Source organism: Natrix helvetica (genome assembly GCF_964273705.1).
Source record: "Natrix helvetica genome assembly, chromosome: 2".
NCBI lineage: Eukaryota > Metazoa > Chordata > Lepidosauria > Squamata > Natricidae > Natrix > Natrix helvetica.
The window spans coordinates 279,727,684-279,746,430 of NC_138552.1; the positions used below are offsets into that span (position 1 = coordinate 279,727,684).

At 42.2% G+C, this 18,747-nt stretch overlaps 2 protein-coding genes across 4 annotated transcripts in view; one reads left to right on the top strand and one right to left on the bottom strand.

Moving 5' to 3' along the window:
* Positions 1-6,297: 6,297 nt before the first annotated feature.
* On the bottom strand, positions 6,298-18,545 carry ALKBH4 (alkB homolog 4, lysine demethylase). Of its 2 annotated transcripts, none has more exons than XM_081940721.1 (3): positions 18,306-18,545; positions 11,873-12,070; positions 6,298-9,795 (listed from the first exon to the last, which is right to left on the bottom strand). In XM_081940721.1, the coding sequence occupies exons 1-3, from the start codon at positions 18,429-18,431 to the stop codon at positions 9,139-9,141; spliced, it is 981 nt and encodes a 326-aa protein (XP_081796847.1). In that variant the 5' UTR covers positions 18,432-18,545; the 3' UTR covers positions 6,298-9,138. The 2 variants fall into 2 exon arrangements, with proteins under 2 accessions (XP_081796847.1, XP_081796848.1); XM_081940722.1 differs by lacking the exon at positions 18,306-18,545 and adding an exon at positions 12,587-12,824.
* Positions 18,407-18,747, top strand: part of LRWD1 (leucine rich repeats and WD repeat domain containing 1) — a 37,680-nt gene continuing 37,339 nt past the window's right edge. Inside the window, exon 1 of one of the 2 annotated variants that reach the window (XM_081940716.1) lies at positions 18,407-18,545. The gene's annotated coding sequence lies outside the window, so the exon portion shown is untranslated. The remainder of the gene's footprint in view (positions 18,546-18,747) is intronic. The other variant, XM_081940717.1, reaches the window with a different exon arrangement.

Consider the following 18,747-nt stretch of genomic DNA (forward strand, 5'->3'; position numbering starts at 1 on the left):
GGAGAAATTTCCTGACAGTTAGAACAATTAATCAGTGGAACAGCTTGCCTCCAGAAGTTGTGAATGCCCCAACACTGGAAGTCTTTAAGAAGATGTTGGATAGCCATTTGCCTGAAATGGTATAGGGTTTCCTGCCTAGGCAGGGGGTTGGACTAGAAGACCTCCAAGGTCCCTTCCAACTCTACTATTGTATTGTATTAAATACCAACATATTCTTTAATTCTGTATAGCACATTAATTTAATGAATTAATTTGACCTACTCTAAATGCCACAGGTTCGGTTCTTTTACAGTAGAGGTTAGGAATCCCTGGGCTGTGAACCAAGTTCCGGTCCGTGGCCTGTTGGGAACTAGAGCCTTGCAATCGGCGGGCAAGTGCACAAAGCTTTATTTGCTCAGGCGCACGATTAGATCGCACATGTGCAACCATCCTCTCTCCCCCTGCTGCTGTTGCCGTTGCTGCTGCCAATCCATGGGCCCAAAAAGGTTGGGGACCACTATCTTACAGAGAGTATACAGTAGCTAGAAGAATATTTTTAAAAATTGAAGGAAAGAAGAAGCCAGCTAGGATGTAGAAGGGAAATGGATTTTTTATCTCGTTCTGCGGTTGCTATATTGATCAGAAATAGTACTAGATTCTGGTTACTACTTCAAGCAAAAACCCCGTTTTCTTCTTTTGCAGAAATGTATTTTTGTCGTTTGTTTAAGGAACTGAATTTCTGAACATGTATGAAAAGAAAGTTTGATTAACTACAGTTTGTTCCACTGTCATCTTGAGTATTATTAAGACTTTTAACACGATAGCACAAGACACCAAATCTTTATTACCATCATTTTTATTTTATTTTCACAAATCCAAATCACCACCACTAAGGATTGCTTCTCAAATATTTCAGAAGGCTTTTCGAAGTGTAAAATATGAAACTGTAAAAAGCTTTTCTGTGGCTTTACTAAACAATGAAACCACTCCTTTTATCTTCGGTGACCATCTCTCCTCCATTCTGCAGTCTTATTCTGGAATTGCATTCTTACAGTATAAGGCATCATTAGATAGATGTTCCATGTTAATTTATGCAATTATTCCAGAAACGCACAACTTAAGGCAAAGAATCTCGTGCAGAGTCCTCTTAAAGCACTGTATGCAAACCTGAAGCAGGATTACAAAAATGCAGGATGAAGCTAGGAGATAAACTGAACTAGAATCCCAGCAAAGTGAACTGGAGATTCAGGAAACAGCATCTGTGGTGGGTTGCCAATTTTTTTTACTACCGGTTCTGGTGCGCTCCCTCGCGTGTGACGCTTCTGCACATGCACAGAAGCGTCCGGGCAGGTGGGTGGAGCCTCCCGCTGCCGCTACTACCCGTTTGCCCGAACCGGGAGCAACCCACCTCTGAACATGTGGGGAAAAGATGAACACATCTTAAAGTTGCTATGGACACCCTGTCTCCTTGTCCAAAATGCAACTGATCTTATCAGCATCCAGACCTGCCGATTTCACTCTTATTTGATCAATCTTATTGATCATTAATTTGCCCATATTGGCCTCCTGGTGTCTCAAATTTGTATGCCTAATGTCCAGCCTCAACTCTGGATCCATTGGAATATGTTTTGCATACTGCAGCCACATCGGGCAAATGACATCACCTCATTAACCACAGAGATATCCAGTCTTCCCAAGGAGTCCTTCATGACTGACTTCCTTCAGATCCTCCCGGCTTCCTACTTTTGCGGTTTTTGTCATGTTTTATCTGCTGGTATACAGGTCGTGCTCGACTTAGGACCATGATTAACCCCAGAATTTATGTTACTATGTGAGAAATTTGTTAAGTAAGTTTTGCCTCATTTTACAACTTGCCACCTTTGTTAAATGAATTGATGCAGTTGTTAAATTAGTAACACAGTTAAGTGAAACTGGCTTCCCCATTGACTTTGCTTGGTCAGGTGGTCATAAAAGATATCACATGACTTCAGGACACTGCAGCCGTCATAAATATGAACCACTTGTCAAGCATCCAAATATGAATTACATGACCATGGGGATGCTGCAATGGTCATGTCACTGTTTCAGTGGTGGTGTCACTAAATGAACTGTTGTAAGTCGAGGATTACCTGTACAAGAATGAATCATATTTTAGTTTTGCAATTTTAAGGAAGCATAGGAGATGAGTTTCCTGAATTTACTGCAATATGGTACTATAGTTGTTTCATGCTAATGGGATATATTCCCTGAATACAAAAACAGTAATAATCGAAAATAGGGCCATTCCCCAACAAGGTAAACTGGGGAAGCCATATTTTTCAGACTATAAGACTCAGTTTTCCCACCTGTCAAAAGTGGGTGGTGTGTCTTATAGAGTGAATATTGCAGCAGGGAGTTGGTGAGGAGCTGATCAGCTGTTCTAGATGGTTGGGATGGACGCCACCTATTGCCGCCACCACCTGTTCGTGGAGAACCGAGATGGTGAACAAACTGCAGCGAATGGCCCGCAGCTGCAGCGAATGGGCCGTGGTGGCAGCAAATGGGTGATAGCGGCAAACAGACCATGGCCAAGGGTGATAGCAAATAGGGCCATGGCAACGGCAAATGGGCCACAGAAGCAGATTTTTTTTCTTGTTTTCCTCCTCTAAAGCTAATGTGTGTCTTATAGTCCAAAGTATTTTATAGTCTGAAAAATACAGTAAACAAGTTACATTATACTTTGTATATAATAACAGCTAAAATTAGGCTACATTTAGGAATAACTAGTCTGTATCAGAAAAACCACAAGCATACTATACAATAATTTCATCATCTATCAAAGACATGTACTTATAAGAGTCTTGTTAATTGTATAAATACAAATGCTACTTTCTTCATAATAATAATAATAATATTTAATGCTTCTAGACCGCCCCCTCTCCCTCAAGGGACTCGGGGCGGTGTACAGTTCATACAAAATATAACAGGATACAATAAAATTAAATTAAATATGTACAGTTGACAATTGACATGGAGGAGGTTAAAATGTAGTTAAAAGAACTGTACAAAGCAGATATAAAATAAATTCAAACCCCTAAAAACAAATACAGTAAATTAAAAAACCCTAAAATAACCAGATATAATACATTTGCCAGGAGGGACAGTTGAATTATGCCAGGCCTGCTAGTCGGAACAGGTGGGTCTTCAGTTTTTGCCGGAAGGAGCGGAGGTCAGAAGTGGTTCTAATGTCGGGGGGGAGGTCATTCCAGAGGGTTGGGCCCATCACAGAGAAGGCCCTACTCCTCGGTGTCGCCCGCTGGCATTGCCTGGTGGACGGCACCAGGAGAAGTCCCTCCCTGTGTGAGCGTATTGGCCGCAGGGATGTATGTGGGAGGATGCGATCCCGCAAGTAACTAGGTCCCGTGCCATGGAGCGCTTTAAAGATGGTAATCAGCACCTTGAAACGCACCCGGAAAACCACAGGCAGCCAGTGCAGCTCGCGCAGGAGAGGTGTTACGTGGGAGTACCTCGTACTCCCCATCACAGCCCGCGCGGCTGCGTTCTGAACTAACTGCAGTCTCCGGGCGCGTCCCAAGGGTAGCCCCATGTAGAGAGCGTTGCAGTAATCCAGGCGGGACGTCACCAGCGCATGAGTGACCGTGCGTAGGGCATCCCGGTCCAGTAGGGGGCGCAATTGGCGCACCAGGCAAACCTGGTGGAACGCCCCCCTTGCCACGGCTGCCACATGGTCATCCATTGACAGCCGGGCATCAAGGAGGACGCCCAAATTGCGCGCCCGTTCCACAGGGGGCAATTGTTCGCCCCCTATGGCCAGCGATGGGATCAGCTGGCTGAACCGAGGTGCCGGTAGCCACAGCCACTCAGTCTTGGAGGGGTTGAGTTTAAGTCTGTTGTCCCCCATCCAGACCCCGACGGCCTCCAAACACCGGGACATCACTTCGACAGCCTCATTGGGGTGGTTTGGAGTTGAAATATACAGCTGAGTATCATCAGCGTAGAGGTGATACTCAACCCCAAAACCATGGATGATCTCACCCAGCGGCTTCACATATGTGTTGAACAGGAGAGGCGAGAGGACCGACCCCTGTGGCACTCCACAAGTGAGTGGCCTCGGGGTCGACCTCTGTCCCCCTGTCAACACACATTGCCTCCGGTCGGAGAGGTAGGAGTCAAACCACCGCAAAACGGTACCTCCAACTCCTATCCCCTCCAACCGGCGCAATAGGATACCATGGTCGATGGTATCAAAAGCCGCCGAGAGGTCTAATAGGACCAGGATAGAGGAACAACCTCTATCTCTGGCCCTCCAGAGATCATCAACCAACGCGACCAAGGCTGTCTCTGTGCTGTGCCCGGGTCGGAAGCCGGACTGGCGTGAGTCTAGATACTCGGATTCGTCAAGGTGTCGTGGAAACTGCTGCGCCACCACATTCTCTACAACCTTCGCTAGAAACGGAAGGTTGGAGACTGGACGATAATTAGCTAGCTCCATTGGGTCGAGTGAAGGCCTCTTAAGCAAGGGCCTCACCACCGCCTCTTTCAAGGCGGTTGGTAAGGATCCCTCACCCAATGAGGCATTCACCAGGCCCAGAAGCCAGCCTCGGGTCACCTCCCAAGATGCCAGTACCAACCAGGAGGGACACGGGTCCATTAAACATGTGGTGGGTCGCAGCCGTCCACGCAACCTATCTAAATCCTCGGGGGCAACAGAATCAAACTCCTCCCAGGATGGTCTCACAAGACTCGCTGTTGGCGGCCCGTCTGGTCCACTGAGTGGGGCCCATCCACTCCGGATCTGAGCGACTTTGTCCTGCAGATATTCCCCAAATTCCTCTGCTCTGCCCTGTAAGGGTGCCCCCTGTGTCCTCTGTGACAAGAGGGAGCGGGTCACCCTAAACAGGGCGGCAGGGCGGTTATCCACGGATGCAATAAGGGTGGCACAATATCTACGTTTGGCCACCCTTAATGCCACAAGGTAGGTCCGCAAGTAGGATCTTACCTGTGTTCGATCAGATTCGGAGCGTGAGGACCTCCACCTGCTCTCTAGACGTCTCCTGTGGCGCTTCATCACCCTCAGCTCCTCGGTATACCAAGGAGCCCGGGTGGGTCGCTGCTGCAGGAGAGGTCGCAAAGGCGCAACCCGGTCCAAGGCCCCAGCCACCGCCCTATTCCAGGCGGCCGCTAGGTCCTCCGACCGAGCGCGGGTCAGGGCTACAGGTAATGGCCCAAGCTCCGTCTGGAACCTATCCGGCTCCATCAGGTGCTTGGGGCGGTACCAGCGTGAACCGTCTGGTCCCGCCTCCTCACGGTGGGGGGTAGCACCAGGGAAGTCAAGCCAGAGACATGAGTGATCTGACCATGACAGGGGTGTAACAGTAAAATCCCCTCTACCCAGATCACTCGTCCACTGCTCAGATACAAAAACAAGGTCCAATGTGTGGCCTCCTTCGTGTGTGGGGCCCTGAATTAACTGGGTCAGGCCCATGGCTGTCATGGAAGCCATGAACTCCTGAGCTACCTCAGACGCTGCTCCCGTCGACGGCAGGTTGAAATCCCCCATAACCACAAGCCTGGGGATCATGAAAGAGTGCAGTCTAGAAGAGTGCACTCTAGAAAGAGTGCAGAGAAGAGCAAGAAAGATGATTAGGGGACTGGAGACTAAAACATATGAAGAACGGTTGCAGGAACGGGGTATGTTTAGCTTAAGAGAAAGAAGGACTAGGGGAGACATGATAACAGTGTTCCAATATCTCAGGGGTTGCCACAAAGAAGAGGGAGTCAAGCTATTCTCCAAGGCACCTGTGGACAGAACAAGAAGCAATGGGTGGAAACTAATCAAGGAGAGAAGCAACTTAGAACTGAGGAGAAACTTCCTGACAGTTAGAACAATTAACCAGTGGAACAGCTTGCCTCCAGAAGTTGTGAATGCCCCAACACTGGAAGTCTTTAAGAAGATGTTGGATAGCCATTTGTCTGGAACGGTATAGGGTTTCCTGCCTAGGCAGGGGGTTGGACTAGAAGACCTCCAAGGTCCCTTCCAACTCTACTATTGGATTGTATTATTGTATTATTGTATATATTACCATGCAGTAGTTAAGAAATAAACCCTTTGTAGTGCTTTTTTAGCACTTAATGTTGGAAACATCTCAACAAGAATGTTTTCTCATATATAGTGGTTATGCTAAAAAAACAAAACCCACTAAATTATTTAAAAGAAATACACCAAAACATTCAGAAAATTCTTAATAAAATTTGAATTAAAAGAGCAAATATTTTTATTAGGATGATTCCAGAAAACATAAGTAAAAGATATCATAATTTATTAACATATTGATAGTGGCAAAAACCAATCTGACACAATATTGGGGCGGGGGGCGGGGGGGGGGGACGACCCTGGCCATCAGTACAAGAAGTCTAAAATCGAAGAATATGCAGCAATGAAAAGTACATATATGCAGCAGATGTCTAATGAAATTCAAATAGGAATGGTTCCCTTATATACAGCACCTCATGTAGCTATGCAAGCTAAAACATACATACATGGACATAGAGGTAGTCCTTGACTTACAACCTTTTGTTTAGTTACCATTCAAAGTGACAACAGTATTGAAAAAAGTGGCTTTTTCTGTTGGCCGCATCCCCATGGTCATGTGATTAGAATTTGGACTCTTGGCAATTGGCTCATATGTATGACAGTTGCCGTGTTCTAGGGTCATGTGATCACCTTTTGGGATCTTCCTACAAGCAAAATCAACAAGGAAGCCAGATTCAGTTAACAATTATGGTGCTAACTCAAAGGGTTTCACTGAACAACTGTGACAAAGTCATTAAATTGGGCAAACTCACTTTACAATTGTCTCATTTAGCAACGGAAATTCAATTGTCGTAAATTAAGGATTACCTGTGTATATATAACAACAAATTCAAAATACCTTAAGTATGCATACAGGTAGTTCTCAACACACGACCATTTGTTTAGTGACTTCAAAGTTACAAGAGCACTGAAAAATGAGTTATGACCATTTTTCACACCTGACTGTTGCAGCATCCTCACATGATCAAAATTCAGACACTTGGCAACTGGCATATTGCAATTCTCAGGATCATACAATCACTTTTTGCAGCCTTCTGACAAGCAAGGTCAATGGGGAAGCCAGATTCATTTAACAACCATGTTACTAACTCAATAATGCAGTGATTCACTTAACAAATGTGGCAAAGAAGGTCATAGAATGGGGCAAAATTCACTTAATCATAGTCTTGCTAAGCAACAGAAAAAAATGGGTACAATTGTCATAAATCATATGTACTGGTATGTATGTATGTATCTTTCTTTTGCTTTGCTTGCATGTTTAACTAATAAGGGTTTAAAGAAACTTCAGCAGATTTTTAGATTGTATCCTTTTCCACAAGAAATAATATTTTACAAATCACTTCACTGCATTTATATTATTGAGAATAGCATTAGCAACAGCATGTAGACTTGTATACTGCTTCTGTGCTTTACAGCACTGTCTAAGTCTAAGTGGTTTACAGAGTCAGCATATTGCCCACAACAATCTGGGTCCTCGGAAGGCTCGGAAGATTGAGTCAACCTTGAGGTGGTAAGGATTGAACCCCTGGTGGTCAGCAGAATTCACCTGCAATATGCATTCTAACCACCGTGCCACCATGGGAATGGAATTGCTTCATTTTTGGACAAAGAAAATGGATTTACAATTAAGATCAGCTATGGAAGATAATGAATTGTGGCATCAATTTATTCATGTGTCTATAAACCTAGTTAGAAAAGGATGAGGACTATTGGGAGCCACTTTACTGCAGTGCAGTGGATCCCAACCTATCCATCTTCGTGGCCTGGTGGGGGGAGCAGAGGGGATGGTTATGTGAGAGTGGCAGGCACACGCATGAATGCGTACAGTTCCATTTGTGCAAGCAGCAGGCGCACATGCCCACCGCTCACACAAATTGGAGCTTCGTACATGAGTGTAAGTGCCCAACCACTCACACAGCTTAGTACTGAACGGGCCAAAGCGTGGTGGTGGGCTATGGCTCAGGGGTTGGGTACCCCTACTGTAGTGGTTAAGGCAGCAAATTAAAAACCAGGAAACTGTCCTGCCTGGTACAAAATCAGCTGGATAACCTGGGCCTGTCATTCTCTCTTAGCCCTAAGAAGGCAGCAATGGGAAACTCTTCCAAAAATCTTGTCAAGAAACTGCAGCAACAAGTCCAGGCAATAGGAGTCAACGACTTGAAGAGCATCAAAAAATGTATTTGTGGTTTCATTTCTTTGTTCAGCTTTTTTCCTCTCCATTTTCTAATCATGATTTTTTTTTAAAAAAAAATTTAATGGTTAATTAAAAAAGAATCTATACAAGGACATCTGTGATACAGAGATTGGAAGGTAAAGATAAAATATGAATACTCTGGTATTTATGCATATGTGAATTCACCACATTTTAAAAATCAGCTTAGATACTGATCATCCTGTGATTAATAGATATTTTATTGGCTATATATCAAGGATGGCATCCTTGGACAAATGCCGTAATTGTGAGAAGGATTAATAAACTCTGTTTTTAATTTATTTCTCTTATATTGAAGTTTTAGTTTGAGTTAAATAAAATAAAAAGAGAAATGAGTGTATACCCACCCTTAAAACTAATGATTTTAACAGGGTTAGGGATAAGAAATTTAACTCTTAATTAATACATTTGAACATATAACCTATGGCCCTCCAAATGGTGAATTACAACTCTCAACAGCAAAAGTTTACTCAGCTAAGGATGAGAATTGAGGGTGCTGTACCACAACATTGAAACATAAGCCACAGACTATGTGCTGCAAACAGACTTTAAAAGGAAATCTTCTGATTCCAAAGAAGATGCATGTGTTCTCTTCACCATTAACATAAATTAATTAAATCCAGAAACATCTGGAGAGCCACACAGTGTAGATTAAAAAAATTAATTCAAATTGTTTTAATTATAGTGGGGAAGTAAGACATTCTAGAATATAACTCTGAGAAGCACCCGTGTAAGATTAATGAATGCTGTATAACTTCGCTCTGGGGAGGGGGGAAAAGGAAGCAGGTTTATGAAAGCCCTGAATATTAATATCCAGCAGCCAAAGAAAAGCCTCAATGCTTTCCCCTTGGGGTTATACAGGTGATCCCTTGAATGTTAGAGCAATGTCCAAGAGATTGTTACCCAGCTCTTCCTGTTCTCCTCCAAGACCAAACTCGGCAGTCAATTCTCTGAAGGTGATACATATGCGACGACTTTTAATATGGTTGCGATAAATGGCATGCTTCCACTGGTAGCGAGCAGTTCCGCTGAGAACGACAAGTGATCTCTGAGGTAGGTAAATCGCCACAAGGATTTCTCTGAGTGGGACTAACTTTGTGGGTGAACAATAGGTGCTTTCTAGTCTTTCTAGAAGACTGCAATCTTGAATCGGATAATCTTGAGAAATATCAGGAGATGTATACCCGTGCATCTGCTTGTTTTCGTGAAGAGCTAGAGGAAATAGCTGGACCTTGTCCTCTGAGTCGCAGGACATGGAAAGTACAGTATCTGAGAGCAAGTTTAAACTCACCAGCCTTTCTCCCCATAGCCACCAGTCATCCCAATGTGGGTCAATAGCAGATCCCCTCTCAGGATCATAATCTAAATTGCACTGCTCAACAGGAGAAAAACTTTCAAGAATTGGGTATTTCCTCATTCGGGCCACAATCTCCTTGCTGAAGCTGGGCAACCCAGAAAAATTACCAGCTTTCAATTTCTGCTTTTTGAAGTTCACTTTGGGGCCATAGTCCTATTAAAAAAGAACAAAGAATATTTGAGGAGGGTTGAATTAAAAGTTGAAGACTGAGCAATGAAATCCCCAATTCAGATTGCATCTCTCAACAAAACGCAGGCTTAGGCTGCTATTTTTAGTCCGCCACCTGCAATAACAGGATTAGAATATTAATTGATAGATCCTAGTTGAGATTGACAAACACAGTCCAACAGTGCTGTTTCCTGAACAACAAACTCTTGGCTGTAATTTTAATTAAAATTATATACTGTACATCTAAAACTAATTTTGGAAACAAATCTGTTTAAAATATTTGGTTTCTGCATACATCATAGAAAATATCATCTTAAAAGAGGTATCTCCTACTACAAATGATCTTCAAAACAAAATCCACCATAAATATTTATACAGGAAAACTCGATTTCAATATAAGAATTTATAACTGTTTTGCATCTGACATAAAAACGGTTTAAAATGTCAGACTATCAATGATTTTGGGCAATACGGCAGTATAATCAGTCAAGCATCAACATATTGCAGGGATTTTATCCTGGTGATTAATTGTGCTTTAATTGCTCCTGAAATTGCTACCTGAAACATATTTCCTGTTTAACAACTGAAGAATATTTATTGATTGCTTAGCAAGAAATTCCTGCCCTCAATTTGCTTTCTTAAGAAACACCATCAACAACCAAGAAAACAAACAAATGCATCTTCAAACAAAATAAACTAGGATTTGTTTCTCATTTGTTACAAATAACCAAACTCTAATTATCATACTTTGGACACATTATGTGAAGATTTATTTCTCTGGAGAACTCTGTATTTGGGAGGAAAGGTAAAAGAGGAGTGACCAAGAGCAAGTTCGATGGACTGAGTTACAATGGTGATAGGTGGCCTAAAAGGATCACCTTCAGGACATATTGTCACAAAGAAAATCTATATGGTTGTGATGAGTTAACACTGACTTGGTTGCACATAATCAAATTGTAACTCTAGCTCTACTTCCTATTTAAATATTTGCTTATTTTGAGAAGTTTTGCAATTGCAAGGAAACATACGTTACTTTTCTGTAGTGGTCGGATTTTTTTCTTTCTACTCCTTTGCTCGTTCTTTTCTTAATTGACTAAGTTTTTAATAGGTCAAATGGCAATAAAAAGACTCGCATAAGCATGTCTAGCAATTTTCTGACAATGAGATTTGAATTATGCATCTTTAGCTCAGTTTTGTTTCCCTTTTTTCTCCTCGGTGCAGCTACTCCTTCACCTAAAAAAATATTGTTCTAGCTTTCCCCCCTTTCACTGCTGTTTCTGTTGAAAGATGGGCAAACGCACAGACACACACTTCTGTAGGAGAAGGTGATTTGCATAACACATTGCATCACAAACTGACATGATAGCAGTGTTCCAATATCTAGGAAAAAAAAAAGGGGGGTCAACCTATTCTCCAAACATTAGAAGGCAAAACAAGACGGAATAGATGAAAACTAATCAAGAAGAGAAGCAACCTAGAACTAAAAAGAAATTTCCTGAGTTAAAACAATCTGTGGATCGACTTGCCTCCAGAAGTTGTAGATTTTCCAACACTGGAAGCTTTCAAGAAGAGATTGGGCTACCATTTGTCAGAAATGGTGTAGGGTCTCCTGCTTGGTGGTGGGTTGGACTAGAAGATTTACAAGGTCCTTTCCAACAATCTGTTAATTAAAAAAATAATCTCCAAGCTCCCTTCCAACTCTGTTATTATGTTCAACCATCTGTTATGCAAATAGAGCCTATGGTGTGTTCATAATTCATTTTCTCATGTAAACCAAGAAAACTGGATTGAATAAACCCTGATAAAATAAACCAAGTACTTATCATGATCAAAACAGAATGAAAGTGGTTGCACCAGAGGTGCTACTAACATTTCTCTGTTGCTTTGACTTTTTCTTTTGAAAAAAAAAATCACAGGGAAAGAGAATTGTTTGTTTGTTTATTCAATTTATTTATAGAAGGAAGAACTCACAAACTAGATAAAGATATCGAAAGATAAACACTGAAAGTTGACCCCATCCCTACGTCCCAAACTAAGGAGGAATTCAAGTTTGAGACAAGACCTGTTTTCTTCGGCCAGATTGTGATGGCTTCCATGTGCTCTGATCCATTAGCTCAACCATTTGATGTTCTTCATTTGTGTTTATAAAGTCTTCCAGCAAAAAAACTCCTGGAAACTGGAAAGCCCAGCCTTCAAATTCTGATTGTTTCTCTCCCACAGCGAAGCCAGTCAATGGGCAGTAAACAAAGTTTGCACTTTTCTGAGGAAAAAAATGGAAATGTGAGAGGGGAAACTAGTAACTGAATGTGATCTTCACGTTTGCTATTTGTCAAATGTTCTAGTTTGCAGAAATACAGCCTTCTAATCACTTGCTTAAATGTGCAGGATTCCTGCGTGTTATATTAAAGCTACTCCTTTACAACGGGTCTTTTAGTGACCAAAGTTATAACACAGGCCCAAAAGCTATTTACGACCCAGTTTCAAAGTTACATCAGCTGCAGCACCACCACAATCATTTGCCCTTATGGCCAACCCAGGGATGCTGTAGTGTTCACCCCCTATCTCACCCCGCTGGGTTCCTGCAGCCACTTACCTACCCAAGCCTCCATCTTCCTTCCCACCCAGCAACCAAGGGGAGATCAGGCCTCTGGAGTTTGCAACTTTCAGCAAGGAAGTGGAGATTAGGCTGTCTGCAGCTAGTAAGCCTCCAGATTCTTTCCCACTCGGGAACTTGCAGGACACAGCCTGCTCCAGAGCCCAACAACACCCAATGTACCTTTCTGTTTTTTGAATCTTCAGAGAGAGGCATTCAGCCCTGATTACAGGATTTATAGACATAGCCTTCTAACAACGCAGGTGTTAATTCTAAGGCACCTGTAATTTTAAGGAGGCTCCATAAACTCCATAAAGAAATGGCGCCTCCTTAAAAATATGAAACAAAAAAACCCACCATGCAGTATTGCAAAAGTAGAACCTAATGCAAAAGAGCAGAGTTTGCCAGGCTTTCTGGGTGGGAAGACAGCTAAAGGCTTGTGAGCTCTAAAGTTGGCTTGGATCTCTCTTGCTCACTGGATGGGTAGGCCGCTGGAGAGACTGTGAGGGGCAGGAAGTGGAGCATGGGTGCCTTAAGGGACAGGGGTAGCCTTGGGAGGTCCAAGGTAGGCAACTCCTACCCCTGAAGTAGCTTGTACAGGTAGTCTTCAACTTATAACAGTTCATTTAGTGACCAAACATACTGAGAAAAGTGACTTATGACCGTTTTCACACTTACGACCGCTGCAGCATCCCTGTGGTCACGTGATCAAAATTCAAACGCTTGGCAACTGACTCATATTTATCATGGTTGCAGTATCCCAGGATCATCTGATCCCCTTTTGTGACCTTCTGAACAAAGTTGATGGAGAAGCCAGGTTCACTTAACAACCGTGCTACTAATTTAACAAGGGCAGTGATTCACTTAACAATGGTGGCAAAAAAGGTCGTAAAACAGGGCAAATGCACGTAACAAATGTTTCACTTAGCAATTCGGCTCAATTGTGGTTGTAAGTCAAGGACTACCTGTACTCCACTTAATAACCGTTGCATTAATTTAAGAGTTGCATCAGGGAGAGTAGGGCTATTTAAGTGAGGTGATGTTGCTTAATGGCTAAGAAAATAAGTGACAAATATTCAGGCTCCATCATGGCCATATCTTGAGGACTACCTATAATTGGTATTCGATTTTGAAGATGGGGCTTTGGTAATTTGGCTTATGCCATCATTTTGTTGAGTATGTTCTAAATGTTTTAAGATAACCAGTTTCCTATTCTTTTAAAATGCACATAAATGTGCTGTATAATTAATCTCTTATTTTCACAATGTTTCTTTTAGCAGAATTCAAGAGCCGATGTTATAATGATGTAATTTATACCCCATGCGCAAAGATGTAATTTTGAGAAAATTAAGAATTATGTTCCATATTGAATCAAACTATAGGGACAAATTAACAAATTAAGAATAATAAACAACAGCACATTTAGAATTAACAGGTTATTTAAACTATTGGTTCAGTATTTTAAACAGTGGAATCACAGCCTACAAATATTTTCCAGGGGCAGGACAAAAATAAAGTTATTATCATTAAATATAACAGATATCCTTGTTCTGTCCTTTATGTACTCGGCAAGAGAGGAGAGGATTTCGTTAGACCTCTGACCTTTGGCAGAATAAGATTTCCAGCAAATGTAAGGGTATTTAAGAGACCTCATTGTCACTGCCGAATGCCTCATTAAAGGTTTGGTCATTTGTCACAGAAAAGCCTCATTCATCTCTGGCAGTTCAAGCAGTCTCTACTAAGCTCCCACAATAATATCGACTCAAACACCATTATATTTTTTGCAAGGTTCTTCACTATCTTGCAAATCCTTGGTCTTAGATACCACTTGGATAGAGAGTCTGGTGAAATTACTTGGGTAACATTCTGCAAGATCAAATGTGATTACAAGTAGCCCTCAACTTGCAATTATAATTAGGATCCAGAACTCCTTAATGTGGTCATTAAGTGAGTCATCACATGATCACATCCAATTTTATGGCTTTTTTCATTAAGCAAATTACATAGTCATTAAGTGAATCTAGTTTCCCCATTGACTTTGCTTGTCAGAAACTGGCTGGGGAGGACACAATGGCAATCATGTGATCCTGGGATGCTGCAGCCATAAACACACACTGGTTGCCAAGTACTTAAATCAGGATTATGTGACAGTGTGGATGCTGACAGTTGTAAGTGTGAGGATCGGTTATAAATTACTTTTTTCACCCCTATCGTAACTTCAAACAATCGCTAAACAAATGGTTGTAAGTTGAGGGCTACCTGCATTCTGAACGTGGAAAAGACATTAGATTTCTAGCCACAGAGGATCCTAGAGAAAAAGGATTGTGTTGTTTCCTTTTAACTGAGATCCAGGACTAGGCATGGCACAAAAACAGTACCAGTTGCCTTAAGATCTGGATGGAGTGTTTTCTATGCTTAACTTACTGGCATTTTGGTTCCTCCCATATGTGCTTCTCTCTCTTTCTGCTCTTTAACATCTGCCTGAAGCTTCTAAAAAGTAATTTTTTTCAGTTCAGGATTGGGTATAACCAGTATGCTAATAAAACTAACCATATCCAGACCTGACTTAGCACTTAACAGGACTATAAAGAGTTGGGCTGATCACAACAAATGAAATTAAAGCCCATGGGGCAGAATAGATCTTTATAAGTGAGTATCTGGCTCACTCCCAAATCCTAAATTTGCTCTGGATGGGGTTGTATTCCCCTTGAAAAAGCAGTTTGGTGATGTGGAGGTCCCGCCTGCTCTCAATGACTCAAATATTTATTACAATACAGTCAGAAACCAGTGTAATACCTTGCTCTTTTATTCTTTGAGTAGTGGGATGATACTGTGGCCAAGTATCAGACTCTCTAACAACAATCAGAACTTGAAATGATAAATCCAAAGAACCAGCCTTTCATTGTTCAAATTAGCAACCTTTATTATATGAAAGTGACCACACAAGGATTCTAGTCAATACTATTATCTTCAATTGAGATGTCTATATAGAAGCAATTCTAAGCAGCTAGAATCAACTTTTCTTTCTTGTCTTTTTAATGTGGAGGAAATGACACTTCTGTCTTTTGCAAAAAAGGGACAGCTTATACCAGTAAATGGTGATAGAAATGGCTACCAGCTTCCTTATTATTGTGTGAACATGTTGAATATCTATGGAGATTCTCAATCATTCAGGTCATGGTTATCCAATGGTGCATTTTCCAAAAGGCAACTGGACTTTTTTTTCTTTGAAAACATTTTTCTTCTCACCCAAAAACCTTCATTAGTTCTAATGGGAGGATTTAAATTCTTTGTGGTCATCTGGTTAGCTCTGAATGTTGTCTGAAAGCTCTCTGAAAAAAGTTCAACACCATTTGCACTCTGATTCAGGTGACTCTTCAGGTTACAGATAAAGTCCCAAGTGGCTTCAATGACTCTCAGAGTGCTAACAACCAGATGACTGTAAAGAATATAAATCCTTTCATTCCCCTTTAGTCAGTTAGAACTGAAGAAGCTTCTTGGATGAGAAATGTTTTTTTTAAAGTCCAGTTGCCTTTTGGAAAAAGCATATTTGGGACATGTCTGGACAAGCAGTATATAACAAGGATTGGCCACCCTATGGTGGGTGAGCCTGTTCAAGGTCTTTTCGGAATATGTTCTTGCAACAACAACATGATTTAAATTGGGTTGCCATTGAAGATATCTCAAAAGCTTCAATTGGCCAAAATGTAGCCATATGTGTACTAGGCTACTTGTGTATTGTTGTTAGTTGTAAAGTCCTGTCCGACCCATCACAACCCCATAGACAACGTTCCTCCAGGCCTTCCTGTCGGCTAGCATTCCCCGGAGTCCATTTAAGCTCACATCGACTGCTTTGGTGACTCCATCCAGCTACCTCATTCTCTGTCGTCCCCTTCTTCTTTTGCCCTCGATCTTTGCCAGCATTAAGTTCTTCTCCAGTGAGTCCTTCCTTCTCATTAGGTGGCCAAAGTATTTGAGTTTCATCTTCAGGATCTGGCCTTCTAAAGAGCAGTCAGGGTTGAACTCCTCTAGGACTGACCAGTTTGATGGCCTTGCAGTCCAAGGGACTCGCAGGAGTCTTCTCCAGCACCATAGTTCAAAGGCCTTGATTCTTTGGCGCTCAGCTTTTCTTATGGTCCAACTTTCACAGCCATACATTGCAACTGGTAAAACCATAACCTTTATAATATGCATTTTTGTTGGCAGGGTGATGTCTCAGCTTTTTAGTATGCTGTCTAGATTTGCCATAGTTTTTCTCCCCAGGAGAAAGTGTCTTTTAATTTCTTGGCTGTAGTCCCCATCTGAGGTGATCTTGAAGCCCAGGAAAATAAAATCTGTCATTACCTCAATTTCTTCCCCATCTATTTACTAGGAATTGAGAGGGCCAGATGCCATGATCTTAGTTTTCTTAATGTTGTTTCAAGCCAACTTGTGTATATTTGTCCTTTTTATTTGCATTAATGTTCACTATTTAAAAACTATTCACCCTTGTGAAAAGTTAGAACAATATACTTGATGAATGAATAAATAATTTGCCCTCTCTCTTCCTCCATTTTACAACTGATCAACGAAGTACCATAGATGAATCTGACAGAAAATCATCCAGTATCATCCTGGGTGTTCATGGCCTCAGAGAGGTTTGTAATTTTGTATCTCTTTGGTACTAATTTACAATTCTAAAAAAACCTGATACTTAAAACAATGGGCAGACTGCTGGCTTTGGGATCAAAGCAGGATATATCCTATCTGCTGGACCTACTGAAGATATCAGAAGTAATAGGATGCAGAATCCTAGAATTATTCTGACAAATATATACAAAACATGATAGTTACTTGAAAGAACATGTTGCTCCAAACAAAACAAGATGACTTAGAAAGAACAAATCTATTCACAATAATGGCCTCCTAATTCTGACAAAACCCAATTTTTCTTCAGCTTTTTGCCTTAGCAGAAAGAACAGGAGAAAATAGACTATCTATCCGAATCTTGCTAAATTCATCATATCGATTCTCAAGGAACGTCATATGAATATACACATACACACAGGGTTTGTTTTGGTTGTTGTTATTTTTGTAGGATGAAACACATTCATGTCAACCTTTCTTGAAGTTTATTAATGAAAATATTCTTTTCCATGAATTGTCCAAAATGCTTAACTACTTCAATACTATTTTAGTTATGTTCCCAAATTATTGCAGATGATCCATAACTGAAATAACTTGATCTAATTTTAAAGCTTTCCGGATTTGTACACATATAATTATAGTCTAGATAAAATCATCGAAAGAAATGATTTGGCAACCTTTGTATTCCCCAACCTTAGGTTGTAAATATACTTTGTTATCAAATTCCTAAAAGGTTTGAGCTTCTGGACTGAGTTCACACGATGTGCCAAAGCATAAATAAAGACTAGGCAATCCGTTGATGGCTAGGATCATAGGTAACATTTGGGGGAGAAGAAAGAAATACAACGGGTAAGGCAATACTTGGACAGTAGATTCATCTGTGTTGGACAGACTTTTCTGGATGTTCACTGGAGTTTGGGAAGTTTCTCTGGAAGATTTTCCATCTCTCCTCCGTTGCTCCAAATTTGCCTGCCTGAAATTGCCACTTATCCTTTTGAACTTTCCTAATATATAACAGTAAAATGGATTTTTAAAAGATACAATGTTTAAAAAATACAACGGCAACCTGAAGTGGGAACTTCTTCCCGCTGTAGTAAACTCGGCTTAGGATACCCTTCCTCCCTTTCCTGGAGAGACGAGCACTCTGCACGTCCTCAGAGGCGCTCTTACGCCGAAGTTCGGCCGGCGACGACCACCACCCCCTTCAAACTTTCCCCCTCCCACCCTTCAATTCCCACCCCCTTCTCCACCCTTTCTCTGAGGCCGCGTGGGTTACCTGCGGGGGCGGGGCGGCCTCGCAGAGCAGGCAAGAGCGGATCCCCTTGCACCCGCAACCCCTGGCTTCTCTGAGGCCGGCTCCATCTTCTGCTCCTCCTCCTCCTCGCCTTTTAGCAGCCGCCATCCTACCCGACCCCGGTAGCTTTTGCCGCCGTCGGCCCCCCTCCGCGCTTCCGGTTCGGCGAGCCTCGGCGGTGGCAGCAGAAGCAGCACCAGAAGGTTCTGGCGCCCGCCTGAGGTAAGGCTCAGGCCGAGCGCGGCGAGAGATGGGCTGGCGCGGAGCCCGGGGGCGTGGGGACAAGGGGCCGGCAGCCGATGGGGCGTTAAGCGAGCGCGCGCCCGGCGGGAAATATTGAGGCGAGCCGCCTCCCTCTTCGGACTTTTCTCAAGGCCCCACCGGCCGCCTTGACTTGAAGGAGCGATGTTGTTGGCGGGAAACT

Coding starts and splice junctions, on each gene's coding strand:
- ALKBH4 (XM_081940721.1), bottom strand. CDS start 18,431: ATGGCGGCTGCTAAAAGGCGAGGAGGAGGAGGAGCAGAAGATGGAGCC. Junction 12,071..18,305: donor AGGCCGCCCCGCCCCCGCAG/GTAACCCACGCG, acceptor TTTTTTCCTCAG/AAAAGTGCAAACTTTGTTTA. Junction 9,796..11,872: donor AATCTGGCCGAAGAAAACAG/GTCTTGTCTCAA, acceptor CTTTTTTAATAG/GACTATGGCCCCAAAGTGAA.